Source organism: Maniola jurtina, chromosome 10, assembly GCF_905333055.1.
Source record: "Maniola jurtina chromosome 10, ilManJurt1.1, whole genome shotgun sequence".
NCBI lineage: Eukaryota > Metazoa > Arthropoda > Insecta > Lepidoptera > Nymphalidae > Maniola > Maniola jurtina.
In genome coordinates this window covers 7,537,117-7,561,434 of record NC_060038.1, presented here as the reverse complement: position 1 = coordinate 7,561,434, position 24,318 = coordinate 7,537,117, and the positions used below count along the sequence as shown (strand labels likewise).

The window sequence follows — 24,318 nt, the reverse complement described above, 5'->3', positions numbered from 1 at the left end:
TGCGGGTTCCACATTCAAGGGCTGATTTTACTTTAAGTGTACTTATTTTATTTTAGACATTGAATTGGTACACGAAAAAGAAAACTTATCAAGCTAAATTCACAGATCTTAAAGTAATGCTTACAAGGATAAAACTAATTTTAAACTTGTCCATTCAGTGAAGAATTTAAGAGATTTGTTTGAACAACCAATATTAAGCATTAAAATGTACACCGCTAATTTGAAAATCATATGTTTTTCGTAACTCTTACATTTATTTTGGTTTTCCCTAAAAAGTAAAACAGTAAAATTTAAATCAAGCGAAATATGTTGATACTGTTAACAAAGTTAGATAGGTGAGTTACGAAGTACCTTACCGATAGTCTTCTTAATTGAATGGCATAATATTATTAAATACAATAACTATCAACAAAATCATTATACTTGAGGAATATTTAATACTTTTCTAATGGAAGAGGAATGACAAAAAGGCAATGGGAAACACACACAGAGAACATAAAATAAGTATAAAAAGCTATGAGGTATTAAATTAATACATTATTGTTTAACATTTTTACACATATGAAATATAATGTTGTAGCTACAGAAATCCAAAGGGAAACGCGGATACTAAATATGATAAAATAATAAATAATAAATTAACTTATAATAATAAATATTAATAATAATAAATTGACTTGACTTCATTCACATTAATGAGTCCTTGTAACCAATTGATTTGTTACAAGTAAAACTAGAAACAAATTAGTTGAGAGTGAGACCGCGATTACACCTGTAAGTTTTACTTACATAAGTAACATACGTGATTAACTTACGACAAATTTACTAATGTAAACACTCTTATAAATACATTTTTACTAATAAACTTGCTGTAAATTACGTAAACTACTTATGTTACAGGTGTAATCGCAACTTAAAAGTACAATAAAAATAAAACATGACAACCAATATCTAACTATATAACAAAAGAAATCGTTCATACAATAATAATATAGTTACTTACTGAAATTAGATCTCATAATTTAACTACAATGTTATAAAAATATAAAGTACTTATTATATGGTAAAAACAGAAATTTCCAAAATATTCGAGAAAGAGTGATTTGACTTGCAACTTGCAAGCTTGTTGCTTGCAACTAAAATTAATCTACTTTCTATAACAATCTAACTTTTTAAATACTCCATATCGAGTATAGACACAATTTAGAGACATTTTAATGTCGTACCACGAAATAACTAACATCTTTGAAGGAATCTTCGTCAAAAGAGGAACTCTTTATTAAAAATAGGTATGATATTTTTTTTTACTAGGTTTTATAACCCTTTTATTTCATTGAAATTTTGAGAACCTAAAAATGTACGAAAGTCCAAATAAAAAGAATATGCATCAATTATTATTCGTAATTAGAATAATCAAGGCGGCGCAAAACCGTGGCGTGTAAACGTCCCTGCAAAAGACCTTTGTCCTGCAATGAACGTCTATCGGTTGATTATCATCATAATGATGATGATGTTTAAACGCCGGCCACACAGGCCGCGTATGCGTCGCGTAAGCGTAGACGTAGCGCGTACCATTGCGTTGTAATGTATGGAACTGTATGAGATATGGCATACCGCTTACGTTGCGTGAACGTTCGCGTAGACGTAATGCGTGCAGTTATGTCTACGGATTCACGCGCGTCACTACGCGCGTGTCACGTGTACGTGCTTGGTGTGAATATGCTTTTAATTAACACCCTATTCAAATACTAAATGGACGTATTTTGTGAGTGACATCACCATGTCAAATCGTGTCTATTAGCATTTGAATAGCATGTTAGGTAATAATTGTTATAATATAGGTAAGCGCAAAACACAATGGCATAGCAACGTAAAAATCCGCTTTAGTTATAATTACAAATATTATATTTTTAGAGACAGCTAATGAATAGACAATGATAATTTTCATAATAATTAAATAAAATGAACTACATGTTATTTTTATTTAGACCTCCGTTATCTTCATGTCCACAAAGTTTAGGTTATGTGCGCCAATTTAATAAATATAATACAGTATAATCCACTGTATGTGCGGGCCTTAAATATGTCCAATGTTCATATATGAAATAACACTAAAAACACAAGCAAGCTTTTTAGGAAGGATTCCAAAATAATAATGTTACAGATAATATAATAATATCAATCTCTTGACAGGTACTAAGGGTTCGAAACTTTGTTTGCTTATAACTTACAACTAATGCTATCTAATAGCAAAATAAAATGTGGTGAATGTGGAGTATCTACTTGTCACCAATTTCTTTAGTTTTCGATGAAGCTGCGTCGAGAGCATTGATCAATGTGGCTCTGAAATAAAGAATAAATAAATATTAGCGTGAAGTTCACTGTTCAACACTGTAAGGGACAACACACACTCGCAGACATGATCTCTAAATATCTAAATTTCCTAGTCTCAAGCGTAGTGTTATTGTGATTTGTGAATAGTGTATCCATTGGTGAACACTACCACATATCCTTAATTATATGTAGAATCTCAGTTATCCGGCACTTCACTAGACCAACACGTCCAATAACCCGGCACCTTCCGCCCGCGCCAAGTTGCACGAAAACAGATCTCAATTAAGGATTATTTTATAACTATGTAATTTAATAATTGTGAGATTAGTTACAGTTATAAAAAAATGTGTACAACATGAACCCAAATAGATTGTATTGCCTTTATGAAATGCTTGATTTAATTTACTATGAAATTTTCTATACAATCCAGTAATCCAAACATTCCAATAATCCGGCACCCTCTGGTTTTTAATAGTACCGGATTAGTGAGATTCTACTGTACTTCAATTTCTCAGTCTCTAGAGCAGCACCACCACTATACACAACACAATAGTGCATCCCTCATCCTGCAAAACATCTGCATACTTTCCACTCTGCAATACCACCTGACTATGGCTAGCCATAACTGTTGCAACTACACCATACTATCCTAATTATATTCACCTCAACTTCCCATTCTCCAGAGCAGCAACACCACAAATAGTGCATCCTCCTGGTGAGCACACCTCATCCTTCAACACAGCTGGATGCTTGCCACTCTGCAACACCATCTGCCCGCTGCCGGCCACCATCTGAGCAGCGTGCCTTATTGCCATCGCGCGAGGAACTCCCAGCTTGACGACCCCATCGGCTAGAGCGTCTATTACCATGTACATCTGCAAATAAATTTATTTTTATTATTAACTAGGTGATGCCCGCGACTTTGTCCATATGGATTTAGGTTTTTTAAAAATCCCCGATTTAATCAATGATTTTCTGGAATAAAAAGTTGAAAATATCAGTTTCCAGGATGCAAGCTACCTCAAATTTTAAACATATCTGTTAAACAGATGAGCCTATAAGAATCCCGTGGGAACTCTTTGATTTTACGGGATAAAAAGTAGCCTATGTCCATCCCTGGGATGTAAGCTAACTCTGTACCTTACATCAAAATCGGTTAAACTGTTGGACCGTGAAAAGCTAGCAGACAGACAGACGGACAGACACACTTTCGAATTTACAATATTAGTATGGATAAGTTTAGATTGTAACAAGAGGTCTCGAAAATAAAACATCTAATAGCCAAGAGTGTCTTCGCATAAAGTTTCATAGCCATGCATTTTTAGGGTTCCTTATTTTACAATTGAACCCTCAAAACTGGCCGATTATTGCATAAATTATGGCATTATCTTACATAATTAAATTAAAGCACTGTTGAACACCTGTATATTGCACCTATACCCAACTATTAATTAACTATTAACTATGTTAATAACTATTAACTATGTTATGTTGGTGTTGTGAATAATATTTGCTGAAGTGTTAAGAAATACATCAATTGTATAAAAACCCCAATACTTACAAAGGCAGGGCCACACCCTGTGAGGGTGCCAAGTTGGTTTATGAGATTTTCAGGAATTTTTTCAACAACTCCACACCCTTGCAATAAATTTTCTAGTAATGTGCACTGATCCTGAGTTGTCTGATTGTCTACTGAATATAAGCAAGATCCAGCTCCTACTGCCATTGGTAAATTGGGCAGTATACGAATCACACTTGATTCTATAGGCAATTGTTTTAGAGCCTGAAATAAAGTTTTTTTTTCAGGGGGTTTGCCATTAAAAAGTAGCCTTAAGAGTGTAATTTAAGATTGGCCTACATAATTTGTGATTGCTGTACTTATAGTATGTGACAGTTTGAAATCGCAATCGGGGAGGGAACCTCTCCAATTGCCATTAGAGCCTCGATAGCACAACGGTTGGGAAGCAGACTGAATTCCGAAAGGTCGGAGGTTCAAACCCCACCCAATGCACTATTGTCGTACCCACTCCTGGCACAAGCTTTACGTTTGATTAGAGGGGAAAGGGGAGTTTATTAGTCATGAGTAGCATGGCTAATATTCTTTAAAAAAAAACACCCCGCACACCCTCACAGTTCCCACGCTAACCTGATGCGGGCGAGCGCGGGTGACATGCGGGAGTGTAGGGCGTCTCCCGCCTCATATCCCGATCGCCATCTCAACCTTTTGTCGACTATAACTTACCTTGTGCAATTGTTGTATAGTAATTCCTACTAACATTGATATAAATAATACTTTTTTTGAAGTTGGCTTGACTGTCTGCAAGCAGTCAGTTACTACTTCATTTAATACTCCAGGTTTTACACCAATAAATACAACATCACATTGTTCAATTAGTTCACCACTGTTAGTTGTCAGGTTGGCGCCCCAGTCTTTCCAATGTTGTAGATTATTCAATCGAGGTCCTGCTACCCAAAGTTTTGATGGTGGGTGGTTTTCTAGAAATATAATTATTATGTAAACAAAGTAGAACAGCTGTAACAGAAAATTAAGTACCTACTTAAGTGTGCACAAAACAAGTAGTCCTATCTAAACACAAGGCATATTGTGCATTGTACAAGAGCAGACCTCAGCTGGGCTTGTAATCTATGACCTGTGCAAATCACCATATTGAAGTTCAGAATAGACAATTTGTTTTGCAATCACTGTAAATAAAATTCTTTATTTACACCAAATATTACAAAGTCAAAGTAATTTTTTTAAATGGGGTACTATTGTATACTTTCTGATTGTCAAACAATGATGTAGTGGTGATAATTAATTTCGTTAACTTAAAACTAAAGCTATAAGGGATCCAAACGCACCCAAGTCTGAGAAGAGCCCATAACAAACTCAGCTGGGTACTACATAGGTACATACTACATTACAATAGAATATTCAGAGAAAGTTAGAGTGTAAAGGCGGCTTTATCTCAAGTGATCTGATCCAGGCATCATTTATAAGAAATAATCTATATTATGGTAGGGGGTATTATGTTACATTGAAAATAGTTGGTGTGTACATGTAAATATAAAGGTGATTAATAACATACTGAGTACTACTTTAATTAAATAACAATATGGACATATTAAAAAAAAGCATAATATTATACTCAAAATAAACATATATCTGTACAAAAATAATAAGTACAAAAATTCTTGGGGCCTCAAATCCTAATATCCTAATGCTAAAAATTGTGATTTGGCTAAAATTCAGAACGGAAATCGCTTATACATACCCTAAATTATCACATAAATTAATTCCAGAAAAGAGTTTGCATGGAATTATTAAAAACCTATACCCATGCATTCGCTGGCATTATCTAATATTATATAGGTATAAATCCACTAGAATAATCTTATAGGCTATGTTCCAAATCATACTTAATACTATAAATGCTAAAGTACGTATATCTGTCGGTCTGCAAGCTTTTCATGGCCCATCTGTTTAACTGATTTTGCCAAGATTTGGTACAGAGATAGTTTGCATCCCGGGGACAGTCATAGGCTATTTTTTCCCGGAAAATCCAAGAATTCCCACGGGATGTTTTAAAAACTAAACCTAAGAGGGCATCTTCTTTACCTAATAGGTACAAATTATACATATATTGTCAAAAATTTGTAGTAGGAAAATAGTAAAACCAGCGATATTACGTAACTTGCGTAAACATTAAATATACATACAGGTACTTAGAATATCACGTTCACAAGGTTCAAAAATATTGTGTGGCTTAATACTATTACCATTTTTTAATATTCCTTTTGCGATTGCTGTGGACATATTCCCACCACCAATAAATCCTAAATTGAATGCCATTTTGAAACGAATTGATTTTATACTTTATTTTATAAACAAAATCTATCTATCATTTTTACAGTACAAATCACAAAATTAACAAAATGTGGGAATAATTTGAACTTTGATTTTTGAAAATTGAGTTATGAGATTGACATTTGATTTGAGACCTCAGACCATTAACAATTAGTGTGGCCAGCTGCTTTCCAAAGAATATACCATAATGTACTAAGTAATAATTATTTTTTAAACGTTTTTAAAATGGACTGAAAATCATAAAACAATTATAAATAGTTAGTTGTGAGAATACTTATAAATTTAAAACCGAAAACGTGGGAAAAGTTATTGACAGCTAATTTTAGAAACCAGTTTACAAAATAATACATGAGTAACTAACTAGATGCTTTCCTTCATTACTAATTGTTAAATAGTTTAATGTTTACGCCTTAACTGAGAAAATTACAGCTACCTACGTTTTAAATAAAATATGGCAATAAAAACTTTTATTAGTCATTATTATATTTGATAATATTACTATTTAATAATTTAATAATTTAATAATAATGTAACATTAAAATTAATCTTAATTTATAATGATTATAACTGTCGTAGATAATAATTTAATGTAATATATTGTAAATTGCGATGCCCTGACAGGGCGTCATGTAACCATACTTATTTAGCTTTAAGTTATATATAGTTATTAGTACATGACAGCAATGAAATAAATAAATAAAGCCCACTTTTTAGAGTAGTTAAATCTTACACATGCGTTTCACGTTTTTCGTTTTAAATCTTACAAGTATTTTCATAGCTACCTATACTAACTAAAATTATTTATTTTATACTTTTCAGTCCGTTTTTAAAAAACGTGGTACCTTATTTACGCAAAATTTTCTTCTTTTCGGTCTTGTTATTTTTTAATTTGTAATTGAACAAACAAAACAAACAAACACCACCCACAGGAACGGAGTTAATAAAATCGCGTTAATAATACACTATTAGTCGTCTATTAGTAGCTAAATTCCTAAGTTAGCAACATTGCTGACAACTGACAAGTGACATGTAAACCAGCAGTGTTGCTTACTGCAGTTCTCTAATAAAAATAAAATAGAACTAGATAGCGCGAGTAGAATAAAGCTATTCTTCAAAAAGGGCTGCAGTAGTCACGGGTAACTTTAGAAACATTTTGAACGTAGTTTATGTTTGTCACGTACTTGTACAATGTTACCCATGACGACAGTACAATGTACATAGAAAACGAAATGTAAAACTTTCGAGTCACGGAACCTGGCAGTATTGTAATTGTCGTTGACAAACAGTTGCAGTCTTGCCAATATAGTGACTTCTTTGCTAGATTTGACGACATTTAGAAGACGCGAGTGACTTTTTAACTTTTAACAACAACAAGTATTAAGAGGCTTTTTAGTGACTTTTGAAGTGTCTAAATAAAAAAAATACTCATGAAATGGAGATCGTGGTCATTGATATGTAACTTGCACCTCTGTGAATGAGCCTGACTTGCTTCTTTCTTTGACGTTCTTAAATTTTTAACATTATGAAAATGAAATAACTGATTGTGTAGTTTGATTTTGTAAAAAAATGAATAAATGATTTCCTACCTTTTCGAAGTTCAGCGACTTCTAGCACTATTAACTTTTTCAAACTGTTCCACGCATTAAAAAATACTTTTTTTAGCGCAGAAAAAAATGTGTGAGAACTGTATGTAGAGCAGGACCTCTACAACTATGTAGACCGTTATATATAAAGGACGAAAGCTTTTGACTCTACCGTGTCTTTACATTTTAGAATTAGGGATTTTCATACAAAAAAATCCGCATTTTTAAAAAAATTTAGGAGACAAAAGTAAAGTTCTACTTAGGAATCCCACAATAAAAAGAATGCCAATTTGTAAAAGCGTGTCTGTTCAAAAACTGCACAGTAAAATCAATTATAGTTTACAATAAAATAGCGAAGGCGTTTAGAGAACTTACACTAAACCTATTTCAACTAAGGCTTAAACGGTGGCTAATACAAAGGTGCTTCTACACAATGGATGAACTTTTGAATCAATGAAGGAGTAATTTATTCAATAAAATGTAGGTAACTACAATATTATGTTGAAATAATGTCTGATGAGTCATAGACATTTTACCATTGTAACTGGTGTTTGAATATTAACCTGAATAAAATAAAATAGAAGTCAAGACTAAAAAGTATAAAACAATAGTAATAGTAGTCATTTTTGAAATTTAGTAGTATAAATATGATTGTACTTAGTAATAGTTAATTTCGCATGCCTGATTATGTAAGGTTAAACATTTCTACTGGACAAATATGTACTTAATAACATCTCATTGTGAAAAATATTTGTTTCTGCAAATAAAGAATGTTGAATCTTGACTTTTGAATTTACATCTGGCGACGTAGCGACTTTTGGAAGATGCCATAGCGACATATGGTTTTAAAGAGCTGGTAACACTTCAGTAATCTTGGTGTTTCGTGCAGTTTCGTGCCCGTGATCTGTGGCGTTCGTTGAATGTTGATCATATAGAAAAAGTAAATCACTACGTTTTTTGTTGATCAGTTTTAAAATGCTGAAGTAGTGCAAAGTAGTGTTACAAATGGTGAAGTGCTCAATTATGTGTCGTGACAGTGATTTACTAATTAATAGTTCGATTGAAGTGTAGTGTCCAACATGTTTCGATGTATACCTTTGTTCAAATGTAATCGCCAAGTGGAATGTGTAGACAAGCGGCACTGCTCGTTGCCAACAGTACCTGAAGACATTTTGCGATATTCCAGGAGTTTGGAGGAACTTTTTTTAGATGCAAACCATATACGAGATTTACCTAAGGCAAGTTATGTTTTCGTTTGGTTTTATGTTTGTCAAACGTGGGCGTTCACCTTATCGCTAAGTGTAAATAGCAAAGCCCTGACAAATTTTTGTTGTGAACTTTTTATTGCGGTTAAAACTTCTTATAATATCCTTTAATAATTAAAGTGTAGTTTTTCATGATACTATAATATGATACCAAGTAAGAACTATGTGGTGTGATGAATGTTAATTTGGTCAAATATCTCAATACCTTATCCAATAATGCGATTAGTATTGACTGTAGATGACCCTCTCTGCTCAACTAATTTGATTGGAAATACCTTAGTGTGTAGCTTTGATTAGATTTAAGTATATGGATATTTGTTGTTATCTAAAATATAGGCTGTGGATAGCCTAGAGCTTAAGACATCCCCTCATTCAGGAGGTCAGGGGTTCAGTCCTGGGCACCCACCTCTAACTTTTTAGTTGTGTGCTTTTTGGGAAATAAATATTATTTGCTTTAATGATGAAGTACAACATTGTGAGGAAACCTCCATGCCTGAGAATTCTCCATAATGTTCTCCAAAGTATGGAGGACGCCAACTTTTTTTGATGATACATCTGTTAGGTCAATTTTTTTTTTCATATAAAATATAGCCTATGTCACCCATACCTTTACAAGAATCAATTGACACCTCATTTGTCAAAATCGGCCCAGTAGTTTAGGCTCTACGGTGGAACACGCAGAATCTGGATACAAACATACATAGTAAACACATACAGCTTTACCGTAGTCGATCAAAAGTCGGGTAAAAAGAGGCCAACACACACATTTATAGAATTTGGCCTGTGAGAGAATGAGATAGAATACCTTCTACAGTGTTTCCCATTATTTAATACTTGTTACCATAAGCCTCTCTTGTCATCCACTGCAAATCGCCCACAGTCACAAGATCAGAGGCCTAATATGTGGATTGATATATCACCTACTGCACAAGTTCAAGGTCGAAGACCTTTTGACATGACACCAACTAGAACTGTAGCATACATGAAGAGAGCATATTTTATAAATTACTAAATAATACAAATGTTTCCCTATTGTTTCAGAATTTCTTCAGACTTCACCGACTGAGGCGTTTAGGGCTTAGTGATAATGAAATTCATAAGCTCCCACCAGATATACAGAATTTTGAAAACTTAGTTGAACTAGATGTTTCACGAAATGGTGAGTCCACTTTATTGTTTTTCATTTATTTCACAAAAACATGCATGTATTGTACATATATTGTACTGCCATGGATATTGAGAGTGTCTTGGGGTTTGTAAATGACAAAATTAGTTGCAATGATTAGTTTTCAATGAAATAATAACATTTCCCAAAAAAAAAATAACCATATTAACTATTGGAAAGCACTTATTCAGAAAAATATAGTCTCAGGCTTGGTATGCACTTAAGAGGAGCAAAGCAGAAGCAGAGATGAGTCTAGTGTAAAGTTTTGTTTTTCCCGATCTTTCTGTTCCTGGGTTAGGTATTACATATCTGATAAAATGTTTTTGAACTCTGAAGAAATCATTTATCTTTGAAAATTTCATGAAATTAGTCTAAGTAAAAGGTAAAAGCCTGTTCAGCACAAGTGTCTACCTGCCTACTAGTTTTATACAACAAGTTTAAAAAGCAAGAAATAAAAATTAAATTTAAAATTTAAAAATCCCCAGACAAAAATCTCAATAAAGTAAAAAATAACATATATATATTTGTCCTTTAAGTTAATAAAATAGTAAAATTTAGGAGCATCGAGAGATGGCTAAGTAAATAAAGTAAAACTAGAATAGGTACCTAACAATGATAGTTCCTGTTAACTTAAGCGGCCCTCTGATGAGACAAACGCTTGGATAGTAATTTTACTATTTTAATTAAACTTAAAGGACTAATACATATTATGTTTTACTTTTTGAGGTTTTTGTGTTGAGGGGTTTTTTGTTTGAAGGTTTAACAGCGGGGCGTAACCAAGGCACGCTTACGCGCGATGCCCTTTGCATCTACTCTATTTTGTTTGATTATAATTTGAACCATATGTCCAAGCACTTAAAGCTGAGTTTAAGTTATAAAAAAACCAGCTACACTATTCTGTAGGTATGCGTCTGCCCTTATTAATCACTATTCTATTAAACGAATACGAGTTACGATACCTTAAGAGTTCGTCAAATAGCCGGATGTCTAAATAATCGTAATTCGTATTGGTGATATGAGCATCATTGATAAGGAGCAAATCTAAATAGGCTAGCTAGGATGTTTTTGATTTGCTCTTTGTATGATCAGTGCGTGTTGGTTTGTCTCTCAAATAAGTGAGCGTACCATACGGCTGTGAAATAATAATTAACAACGAAAACGTTATAGTTATACGATCATACTAGTATCAGGCAGGGCGCAATGGAAAATGTAATAATTTTCAATCTTTAAGAGATCTCAAAAATTCATAATCAATTACATTTACTCACGTAAGTTGATTATGTTTTATAATACCAGATTATGAATTACCTCCAAGCATTAATTATATTTAAAAAATGGGATTACATTCACACTCTTTTCCACATCCTGAAAAAGTACAATAACTTAGGCTGAATGTGAACAAATTTCAGAATCTCACCTTTTTTTTCAATGTCCGCTTCACATGAAATGCTCCAAAACAAACCGCTCTTTTATAAATAAACGTTCGAGGAAATGAAACCCTAAAAGTGGAAATTCATTTCAAGCGTAGGTACGCTGTGCTGTGAAATTACTCAACGTATTTTTTTTTTCGAACTTTTCGAACGGTGAAATTCTGATGTTTGAGTACTTATTCGACAAGTATTTCCTAAAGTACGGAAATTATTTAAAGTAGGTGGAATCTATAGAGAATATAGAGAGTGAGAAGAAATGACATTCAAATAAGTTTGTAAAATTGTAACATAATATATCGGTACGAATCTTTAAGATTGATTGTATGTAATTGATTTGTGATGTAGTTATCGTATTTACTAGAAACTAGTAGGCACTAGGGCCTAGTGACTAGGCAGGCAGTAGGTACTCGTAGGTAGTGAATTTTAATTTGTACATTCATTCAAGGCGTTCACATTACGCGGCCCTGCTTCCTATTAGAGCTTTTAATTAGCAACGCCAGTATAAATACGGTAAAATTCTCTGTGTAAACTGTGTGTCTTTGTGAAGTTTGAAGGTATCCTTAATTATTTGGGGATCTTCTTGAGTGAGGCTCCAATTCTCAATTAGTTTTTAATAACATTTTGGAATTTCGTACAAATATGACTTAGCAAATATTAAGTAAGTATGTTGTAATGTATATAGTTGGTTGTTATATATGTACCTATGTTGAATGTTCGCAGTTAAAGTTCCAACAACAACTTTTTTATCCAATTAAAGCAGCTTTCTTATTAGTTAACTTCTGTTTTTGAGAGTAACTACCTAATTATGTAACTGTCGCTGTCGTCCACTTCGATTGCTATCGAAATGCTTTTGTTAAGTTATCGCAAAAAACTAAAACTGCACCGAACGGCCAACTACTACATATAGATACTTTAATCACGTGAAAAAATTAAATATAATCGAAAGGTTGATTTTGTAAAATTATATAACAAGTAGAGTACCTTTAATACTTAAGTATATTATGTATTTTTATTTTTGTTTTTTATAACGGGTGTACGTTCTAAGAAATAATATGAAAACTTTGTTATACTTACGTACTGCGTTGAAATACGAGTTACGGACGAGGTACCGTTTTAATGTCTTGGCGATATTGCACCAGCAAACATTGTTTATATTAACCAGTGATGTGTAGGTTATAAAGACATACAAAAACTGCTTATCCAAGTTATCGCAATATTCATTTGTCATGACACTCAATTTCTGTACCAACAATTTTTTTAAAAGGATTTAAGACCATGACTAGTTAGCAGACAGACAGACATACTTTCGCATTTACTTATAATATCGGGATTGGATCTACAGAATTACTATCTACTAAAAAGTTCGGACACTGGACAGCCCTATTGCATAACTGTACTAGTATCTACCCAACTGATAAAACGGTTGACGGAGCTCTTCTCGGGGTTCAAATTGAATATTTCGGAACCTTGACTAATCCATTTCTAGACCTCAAATAACCGTACCTAACCCGTAAATTTAGTCATAAGTTATTAGAATGAGTTTCCGTTTACAAAATTTGACTACAATACATATAAATATTATACAATTCATAAACTAACAAATAGGGAGGGATTACATAGTATAAGATTTTTGATAATAATTTCCCCAATAAAAGCGAAAAACCTTAATCAAGTAGGTACTTAACAATTATATTTGATAGAGGTTCATTTTACTTTCCAGGAAAAATAAAACGATTCTCTGACTAGCAGTTTTTAGTTTAGGGCTTAGGCTTTTGCATACATTTACGCATCTGTGAAACACTACGTCGGCGATACGTGGGCAAAAGATTTCCTTTGGGAGAGTGGTTGAAAACACTTGGCCTAGTAGTTTAACTGAAGGCTTCCCGCCTCCAAAACATAAATAATCTTTATGGCTCTATTCTAAAATCTATCCTTGGATCCTAAGACCTATTTATTACGCACGGTCGACTAGTCAGTCGCCTGGCAACTTGGTCGACGGCGACCGTTAGAATCTGTAATTTACATGAAAGTTGCCGTGCGTAATGGGTCTAAAGAGTAAGGACTAATCCTATCAAACGTAACCTTTTGTTCACGAAACGCAAATTTTGCCCTTTTTCGTCCTATACAGATGGAACTATAGCTATTAGGGTCCGAAATAAAAGGGATTTGTTTTTGAGACGGTAGATTAAATTAACTTAATAAATATTTAGGTACATATTGTTCCTTTCCAAGCTACGGAATCCTCAGTGGGCGAGTCTGATTTGCGATTTGGCAGGTTTTTTAACATATACTCGTATCTAGTAGTATCTAACCTTCCCCTACACGTTTCAATTAAGCGTGAAAGTTAAAACTTACAAGTGGCTATAACAATAGAGCAACTGGTGGTGTCCTCGGATTTCAGTTAGCCCTTCCTCCATTGAGCTGTTGATAATTGGGATTAAGAGGGGTTGGTCCGTGGTACATCGCTTTTAGCTCTACAACTGGTTGAATGAAGCTCATTCTAGCAGGAATAAAATATGTGATGCAACGAGTCCGTCCTACTAGCGTCGGATAATCTCCGCGCTACAAAGATAATTCCGACAGCGTGTCGTCGCGACTCGCAACGGCACGCTATCGTTTGGCCTCTTGACTGTGGTGTAACGTGGCGGTATCGCCGTGAGACTCGACGGTATCGCCGTGAGACTCGACAGTATCGTCATGAAACGACGGTATCGTCGCGAGACGCGACGGTATCGCTGCGAGACGCGACGAGTCCGTGACGTTATACTGTATTGTCAAGAGTCATCGTATCGCCACGATGATATCGCCCTGTGGAGATTGGCCCCATAATATCGAATTTGGTGGCACAGCAAGACTATCGCCGCGATACTCTCGCCCGTAGAGATGGTGCCTTAGATTTTAGTGACACCTGATTTGCCGTAAGATGCCATTGCAAAAAACGGGGTGCTTATCCGGTTACCGAGACGTATTAATGTTGCTTAATCAACGCAAACTACGTATAATAATATGTAACTCTGTATGTCGTAAGAAGGCCACAGCATCTTGCTGACCATTGTACCTGCGAAATGTAAAAACAAAAACAAGTTCTTTCGTAAGTTAGGCATAAAGTCAGTTGTTTTGGCGAACATTTATGTTCGAAGTTTCATCACGAGGTACTTCTTCACATCAATGTACTGAAAAAAAAATTGTTCTTTGCTGTCTCGTGTTATAAGTTGACAAAATGAGATTTTCCAATCAAACTTTTCATCGAGACTCAGAGACATGTAAAGAGGCCATAAGATTATTACATAAAATTGTATTTTAATTTTTATCATCGGAAACAAGTTCACGGTTGGTGGTTTGATTGCAATACCAGCGACCCGTGTAGATGAACTAGATTTCCTGCGAACTCTACATCGGATAGTAGCTAGGTGTACCTATGTGTTCTATTAAAGTATTATAGTGAACATGGCATGGTGTTAAATATTATTTACAGTTAACCGCTTCGCTCTAAATTGAAAACAATGCAGACGCTAGTTTTCATATTAATGATTAGTTTCGCTACTTTACATAAGCAAGGCCAGTTATAGAAGACTTGTTGACCAATTAATTACCAATAGCTTTCATAACTCTAGATAAGTAGGTAGAGTTTTTACTTACGTTCCGTAAAAACTTTCAACGGTAGTTTGATCGGACAATTCCAATAGTAGTTTTTTTTGTTATTTTTCGTTCTACGTAAATAAATAAAATGTATTATTTTGCGAACTGCGAATGGAAAATACAGATTCTGTCGATAAAAAATCTGTAACTTATATTTAAATAGGTGTTGACTAATATTCAAGACCTAGTTAGAAGTTATGCCAATTTTTACACCAATTTTTTGAATATTAATTTCTACAAACTTACCTACCAGCTTTTAAATTTGTGAGGAATAAGGTAATTACTTAAGTGAGGCTAATGTTTTACTGACCTCCAAATTATAATAATGTACGAATAAATAGTTTTCTTTTGCCAAAAATGGTAAATGACCACCAAAATTCAAACGATTTTTAACCCCCGACCCAAAAAGAGGGGTGTTATAAGTTTGACGTGTGTATCTGTGTATCTGTGTGTCTGTGTATCTGTGTATCTGTGTATCTGTGTATCTGTGTATCTGTCTGTGGCATCGTAGCGCCTAAACGAATGAACCGATTTTAATTTACTTTTTTTTGTTTGAAAGGTGGCTTGATCGAGAGTGTTCTTAGCTATAATCTAAAAAAATTGGTTCAGCCGTTTAAGAGTTATCAGCTCTTTTCTAGTTTTCTTGTAGGAAAGAAGGTTAGATAACCGTTAGGTTCATAATATTATGTCAATAGACAAATGTCAAGCTGTCAAGATGGACGTTGCCTAAATACATAATTATTTATTTGAAAATGATGTTTTGGAAAACTCAAATACTTTGGATCGTCGGGGGTGTTATAAATTTTTAATTTACACTTGTAATTTAAAATGTAGTAGTAATACTAGTATTTAATAAATCGACTGATAAAAAGACTTCTAGCAATAATTTGTACCTACACCATTTGAAGTCATATGTATAGGTACGTACGAATTAGCACTGCAAAATATTATAATAGTGATATAATTATATAACTGTAGGATATAACCGTGTTGTTTACAGTTAGCTAGACCCGACCTGTATCCAAGGGTAAGCTTGATTTGCATAGAGATTTCCTACATTCCACTGTAGTAGGTACGTGGTGCCTCGTGGGCCTACAACTTGTCTTGATATCTAGCCCCTTGTATTGTTACGAAACAGATAAGAGAATGATTAATTATAACGTGCAATTAAGCGCGTTCCATAAGGTAGAGATTTAATTAGCATTATCATTCTTTTAAATGTCCAGTTAAATTCGTTGAACGTTGCTGTTGTGAATCGGGTCAGTTAACTGTAACTATGTAGGTAGGTACATAATATGAATATTATAAATGCGAAACTGCTTTTTGAACATCCGTTTAATCGATTTTGACGAAATCTGGTATATGTACAGACGGACGGCTATACGGAGGCTATTTTTTGTCCCGGAAAATCAAAGAGTTCTCAAGGAATTTTCAAAAAGGTACATTAAAGTGGATGAAGGTCGTGGGTATCTATTTATGACGAAGAAAGGTTGCATCCTGGACGACATATAAAGGCTACTTTGTGTCCCGAAAAATCAAGAATTCGCGCAGGAAATTTAAAAATCCTAATTCTCCGTAACGGGCATCATCTGGATCAAAGATGGCTTGTACCCTATAGACGAATATAGAAAATATCCCAAAAAATTAATGAGTTCCCAAGGGATATTTAAAATAACGAAATCCTCGCGGGTGAAGTCGCGGGCATGATCTAGTATAACAATAATATCATTCCAATGCAGCGATAAGCACGATAACGCGTAAGTACGCGTAGCTTAGCTCCACACACGGAGTTATGCAGCCGTTTGATTACAAACAAAAATTTAACAGCTTTATGGAATCTCTTATTTTTATTTTCATCCTAGGAATAATTAATTATTAAGTAGGTATTATGAAAAAATCTATCAAACGCAAGTGTGAAATATAATTACACTTTCACTATCGTGTAAAAGTTATTATCAGTCGCACAGATATAGTTAAGCAGACGTATTATTTATGTGATTAAGATAAGATTTCATTAATAGTTTGACCCCGTTTCTGAGTTGTTGATAATACAGTTCACTTTCATATTATGCTGTGGTATTTACTTATGAGTACATCTATGCTTATGAGTTATGATGAGCGATTACAGTAGGAAGATGCTTGTTGCATTGAAATTAGCCGCGCGGCAGCAGTGCTTCAGCCAAGCTTCTGTTGCGCGACAGTGCTAGTTACTAATTTGTTGAAGTGCACCGTTATCTTTAAAAGGAAAACTGACTAGACTGTCATTTAAACGTACAGTTCAAACCTTTGATTCCAGATCCTTGAAAACCATTAGGTTCTCTATATCCAAATATTAGTTAGGCATAAAGTAGACCATTGTGAACATTTTTTTTTGGATATTCCAACGAAATCTTCAAATCTGAATCCACTGGATGAATTCGAGGTAAAAAGCTAGTGTTTAAATACAAGATGTTAAATAAGTAGTATTAACTGTACGTGTAACGTGTGTAGATCCTCAAAGTTTCATTTAGGCTAACTAACTAGTAGTTAGTAACTACCTAGTTAGGCTAATAAAATCACCTGACCTGAGGCATATTGAGATATTCTTAGTGGCTAGGTAGGTACCTACTTGCATAACAGTCTGTCTAATTGATTTAGTTCAAGAAGTAACACACTTTCTCCTACATAGTACCTACCTACCTCTTATAAGGAAGGAGATATAGTCCCTCCAATAGGTGGTACACCTTTGCAAAATGAATAGGTATCAAAATTCCGTCCCTCCGATAGAAAAATACCGATTGATGTAATAAATAATAATTAATCATATAAGAATATATCCAAGCCTGGCAGACTTCTTATTTATTGACTCAAAAATCTATGTGCAATAGGTACAGAGGTCACGAAATCATTGTTCTGTCTGCATCTCAGGTAAAAAAAAGTCCTTATGTGCACCTGATTCCTGAATAAGAACACAAATGTACTACTATACCATGGTGCGGGATATAGCTGATACGGTTGTATAAAAGTCGTTTCTTTGAATAACTTGTTTGTTCGGTTCGATGCCTCTATGGCTTATTCGGCTGTTGAACCTAACCGCATTGTAGTTTGCTCCCACGCCAAGCCGCATCGCAATCTCGGGTCATATTATCTCTCCTATACCTTCTAAACCAGAACATACGGAACACTTTTACTCGTCTCCTTCTTGCCTATTTAACATTATTGAGTTTTCATGTGTAAGTCTTACATGCGTGAGGTAACATCACACAGATGAAAGAAATCTTTGCAGATTTCTGTTATAGTCATTTGTTTTGCTCTCGCTATAGAAATCGATTGAAACAAAATTATCCCTTCATTGCTACAGTCGTATAAATCCACAGTATAAATCTAAATGCTTCCAATTTTAGTAGCTCTTCAGGTCTGAATCAAATTCGACACGTCTGAGTATATGTGCGTGTAAAAGTACGTAATTCGACAAATTCGTTCTATAAAAGTTGGGAATTTGATAAACCAGCTACCCCGTGCCATCACGTCATAGGCCTTCGAATCACTAGACAGTGAGATCACTTTTTAAACCGGTTTTGTTTCGTTGGTTATCCAGCTTTTTTAGGATTTTGGTAACTACTTACCATTTTCAAACTCACGATCGAAATGCTAAAAAGGTATGACGTCCAGACATACACGGGAAAGGCAAAATAGATTCTGCTAGGTAGGTATAATACTCATAGAAAATAAGAATTCTGGTTTATTAATTACTTAGTGCCGAAGATTTTCTGTGATCTAGGCGCGTTTGGAAACCTCGTAGCTTTAACTAAAGTTAACGTAATTAATTATCACCACTATAAATCATCTTAAAAATATGTATACAATTCTGACGATCAAACGGTGTACAATGGGTTTGAGGTTGAGAGGTAAGTGCTGTGATTTGTCACTATAATTAATTATTTTTGTGATGATTTGCATGCTCAGTTTGCATCGCTGAAGGTTAAAACTACGTTACGGCTAACGTTAAAATTAAAACGGGCTGCATAAGGCTACACCTAAGCTTATCCTCTATTGTAATTTGTAACCTTTGTAACGTGGTAGTTATTGTCCACAATTATCATTTAACTAATTATTCCGCTTAGCAGTGACTAAGATGTGATTAGTACGTAGTATGCTATACACGCATTTTAAATAGGAGCCTATACGTGAATGGTTTATTAAAATGGCTTATCTTCATGTTCTCTCCTTTAGTCAAACTAACTTAAGTCTTTAAGTGTTGGCAAAAAAAAAACTTATATAATATCTCTCTGTCATATCCATCACAATATGATTACTATACTTATTAGATTAGTGATTGATTTGAAAAGCGTAGCATAATAGGTGATGTATTTTCTTAACATTTACAAAATTACAAACATGATTGAAATAACTTACTAATACACTTAATCAAGATTGTGTACGAGTAATTTGGTCTCGGCTCCTCTTCTGGAAAATCATTACCCATAATATAAATGCGAAAGTGTGTATGTTTGTTGGTTCGTACTTCAATCACGCCACAGTGGAGCAACGGATTGATTTGATTTTGTACATGGATATAGTTGAAGACTAGGAGATTGACATAGGCTGCTTTTTATCTCGGAAAATTAAAGAGTTCCCACGGGATTTCAGGAAATCTTAATCCACGCGGGCGTTTTTGCGAATGTCTAAACTAAAACTTTATAAGTAACTTCGAGTGCTTCAATTGAATGAACAGTTGTACCTAATAAAACTGAAACATCAACGTACGTTTGAGAACACGTTTACGTCGCAGGTGTGACGAATCCGTACGCGGGTTGTGTGGCGATGTTATAAACAAATAGAATACCAGACCGTGTGGTTATTTAATGTTGTAAACTAATCTCGTACGGTTCACTCCAAGGATGATCCTAAATGGTCACAATCAATCGATATTATCTATCCTATGTTTACTTGAATACAGATAGGTCTGATCGTTCATTTTCCTCATTCCCCAAAGAGAGGGGTGTTATAAGTTTGATGTGTGTATCTGTGTATCTGTCTGTGGCATCGTAGCTCCCAAACTAATGAACCGATTTTAATTTAGTTTTTTTTTTGTTTGTAATCCAAGAAAATCGTATCAGCCGTTTGAAAGTTATCAGATCTTTTCTAGTTACTGTAACATTCACTTGTCGGGGGTGTTATAAATTTTTAATTTACACTTGTGTGAACCTGTCTTCGTTGGTAGGTATGTGTTAATTAGACGTCGTTTATCTGAAAAGTTAATAGCTGATGTAATAAGTCGGATAACAGTAATAGATAAAGATTTTTCCGGTTGCGTCACGCATGACAAGTTTATCCTGGCGCTTCTATTATTATTTGAGCATTTTATGAGTTTAAAAGTGTAATAGAACCTCTGCGGTGACTCGGTGGTAACTCGTTCCTGATCGTGGTACTTAAATATATTGTGTAATGTGTGGCAAACAATTCTGTACATAAATGTTTTTCATTCATTTGTTTTTAAAAAAAAATATTCAGTCAAAAATATACTGCGAATAAACATAACTGAATTCATTAAATACCTTGAAAGTTAAAGTGGTTTCAAGGTGTATCAAACAACATCACATTCATACAGCCCTTGTACCTACTTATCTGATATACGATGATGTTTCGCATGTCATGTGGATAATAGAGTTAGGAACTAGGGCCGCGAAGTGTGACCTGTAAACGCGATTACTGATGTGCTTTCAGCTATTAGTCGTGCTATTATACAACTAGACTTAACACTATAGAATATCTTCGGTTAGAGACAATTTATTTATTACACCTGCTAAGTTAAAAAATAATATAGTATAAAAACCAAATTAGAGATTAACCGAGAAACCAATAGAAGTTGCATATTATTAGAATGGAAATATTTCTCATTCAAACTTTTACAACTACTTTTGAAGCGACATATGCATCTACAGTGATGTCGAAAAGCCTCAATAGTAAATGTAAAAAATATCTACGCCTGATTTATTTACGCTTAGTTAGAGAGAACAATTTTTTACTTAGTCGTCCTAGACGATTCCTGTAACTGCGTCCACGTGGATTTAGGTATTTAAAAATCCCATGGAAACTCTTTGATTTTCCTGCAAAAAAGTAGTCTGTCTGTCTTCAAAATGCAAGTCAAGTATCTCTGTATTAAGTAAGTAGGTAGATGATGACCGCCACCTTGACCGTGTGAATTTACGTTTTTTAAAAATACTGTGGGAACTGTTTGATTTTGCGCGATCAAAATTAGCCTATGTCCTTCCCCGGGATGCAAGCTAACTTTGTATCTTTCGTCAAAATAGGAATGGGCCGTGAAAGTATAGTAGACAGACAGACTTTCAAATTTATCATATTAGTATGGATTTAAAATATTTGGGTATCTTAGTTACTTACAAGTTAAGTAATATTAGGTTTTCTGATTGTAAGGTTTTTTTATCTGTTATCATCATAAAAAACTGTGCTAGACGTGAGTCTTAAATAGTTGAACTAACCATTGAGGCGTTAAACTAACAATTAACTCTTATTTGCTAAAGACAAAAAGCAACTAAGCGAGTAGAGGGGTTCTTGATAATGATGTTTAGATTTAAACTCACTAAGATATATATCAGATTCTCGCAACTGAAAAAGGTGTGCTTCTTTATGTGACAGTATGTTACGAAATCACTCACTCTAATCTACTCTTGTACTAGTGTAAAATGTAGGAGTAAAATATGCTCCATTTTCTGGTCTGGGTTGACAACTCGGCATATATACGAGTATGTTTCATAACTGGGTATGGGCATTGTGCAAGTCCAACTGTATATAATAAACCCTCAACTATATGAAGAGTCTGTGAATAAAAATACCACCCGGAGGCTATCCATTGTGTCCCGGAGCGTTGGCGAGACTTGGGATCCATTAACGTGGACGCTGAATCGGAACCGTCCACTTGCCCATGGCTTTTGTATTGCAAACAGTTTTCTTAATAACGTTTTATGGGGAGTCCACTCGCGGTGAGGCAGTCGAGTTAAATATAGCTCGTATAACTTAAGTATACAGTCAAGTCAAGAAGACAGTTATTATTTATTATTATGGGGTGGCATGATAAGCGGCTCGAGATAGTTGTGCTTATCGTAGTTAGATTGTATAGCTAATTAGCAGTTTCACAAAACTACTAGGTTTTTTTTACCAAATGGTAAAAACAGCTTAACCAGGATCAGCGATTTTACATAACCACTGAACTTTAACATGCAGGTTTGTATATGTAGGTATATGACCGTTTTGCGTTATCCAATGCAGCAGGTCAACGTTGTTTCATGTGACACAATATCGTAAAAAAAATTCTCGTCACCTTAGTATTAATTAAATAAATATTTGTATTAAATCTATGCTTGCGTATATACTTTCCTATTTGATACATAATCTTATTTTTAAAAAATCGGCTACGTTTGAATCGGATTCGTCCACCGAGAGTTCCGTAGCTTGGATACTAATACTTATGTAGAATACTACAATTTAATGCGCTTTAGTAAATAATTTTTTCGCGAACACATTTAATTCTTTTTTTGTGATGTAACCACAAATTGTTTTCGGATCTTCCCTTTATTTGTGTTATATAAGACCTACTTACCTGCCTTATGATTCTAGGTCAACGGGAAGTACCCTATAGGTTTCTTGACAGACACGACAGACAGACAGACAACAAATTGATCCTATAAAGGTTCCTTTTTTTCTTTTCAGGTACGGAACCCTAAAAACAACTCTCTGTCAACTTTAATTATTTATTTCAGATTTTTCTGGTGTTTAAAAATATGTAAATATAAACATGTTACTTACTTATCTATGTACCTTCAAACGTGCAAATGAAGCCCTTTCATGATACCCAACATAGCACTAGTAGTTAATGAAATAAGTGATTGAATGATGATGATGAAAGAAGAAGGTAGGTGATATATACGGCCTTAAGGGGACGGTATATTCCAGGTATAATTTCAAATCTAGAGATGGCGATACACATTGTATCGGCATCTCTCTTAGACGCCCCTGAACCGGTTGCGCATCGCCACAGTGTAGATTATTATTTTCACATCGCTCCTGCATTTAATCATTACGTCACCCCACTTCAGTGTTTACGATGGAGTAAAAAGTCAAGTTATGTATAAGTTTAAAATTCAAAGTTATAGTGATAAAAAATATTTATTATGAAATAATTAAAAATTTATTTAAAAAAATTAATCTGTAGGTATCATCAGAATCGATTACATTCGACTTCGCTGGGTTACTTTATTGTAATATATAACATTGCGTATCTATAAAAAATATTTGTACAAGTTAAATATTGTTTTATATACTACTAGAGGATCCCTGCGGCTTCGCCTGCGTTGATTTCGGTTTTTTTGAATCCCGTAGGAACTCTTCATTTTTCCGGGATAAAAAGTAGCCTATGTCCTTCTCCGGGATGTATCCCAAGTCTGTATCAAATTTCATTAAAATCGGTTCAGTGGTTGGGCCGTGAAAACGTAGCAGACAGACAGACACACTTTCGCATTTATAATATTAGTATGGATTTTAATGCACACTGTTGCCAAGTTACTATCATTAGTTAGTAAACAGTCACTGATAAAAAAAAAAAAACAATATTATAATGTACTTTTATTGTTTTGTCAACAACGAGAAATAATGAATGAGATCTATTTACAATCATGCTAATAGGTGTCTTTTTCAACCTGTATGCTTATTATAGTAGGAGATTTAACATTTCACCAACTTTCATAGAATGAGATCACACACACACAGTAACATTAAATTAAAATGGGCCTAAATAACCTTGACTTAAGGTCCTAAATTCAATTACACCGATTTTAATTTCTGGTTCTGTCTGACTGGCTATACATGAATGGATTAATTTGAGCTATAAAACAAGGCGGTTAAGGTCTATTTTACGTTAACGTTCTCATTATAAACCCCTATCTGCCAGTTTTGGTCATTACTGTGGTGACCATTACATTTGGCCTTGAAAGAAGATACTTCACATGGATAAAAGATTATAGCATGGACAAGTCCA

At 34.3% G+C, this 24,318-nt stretch overlaps 2 protein-coding genes across 16 annotated transcripts in view; one reads left to right on the top strand and one right to left on the bottom strand.

The window, feature by feature from the left end:
- Positions 1-1,647: 1,647 nt before the first annotated feature.
- Positions 1,648-6,345, bottom strand: LOC123868820 (pyrroline-5-carboxylate reductase 3). 2 transcript variants are annotated; one of them, XR_006796730.1, is made up of 6 exons: positions 6,115-6,345; positions 4,577-4,830; positions 3,896-4,117; positions 2,998-3,209; positions 2,178-2,343; positions 1,649-1,953 (listed from the first exon to the last, which is right to left on the bottom strand). XR_006796730.1 is itself a non-coding variant. In XM_045911468.1 (5 exons), the coding sequence occupies exons 1-5, from the start codon at positions 6,185-6,187 to the stop codon at positions 2,280-2,282; spliced, it is 825 nt and encodes a 274-aa protein (XP_045767424.1). In that variant the 5' UTR covers positions 6,188-6,345; the 3' UTR covers positions 1,648-2,279. The 2 variants fall into 2 exon arrangements, 1 of the variants encoding a protein (XP_045767424.1); XM_045911468.1 differs by having other exon boundaries at positions 1,648-2,343.
- Positions 6,346-8,653: 2,308 nt separating this feature from the next.
- Positions 8,654-24,318, top strand: part of LOC123868811 (protein lap4-like) — a 97,810-nt gene continuing 82,145 nt past the window's right edge. For all 14 annotated transcript variants that reach the window (XM_045911426.1, XM_045911427.1, XM_045911434.1 and 11 more), the window contains exons 1-2: positions 8,654-9,023; positions 10,092-10,209. In XM_045911426.1, the coding sequence (XP_045767382.1) occupies positions 8,865-9,023; positions 10,092-10,209 (277 nt within the window). In that variant the 5' untranslated portion in view covers positions 8,654-8,864. The remainder of the gene's footprint in view (positions 9,024-10,091; positions 10,210-24,318) is intronic.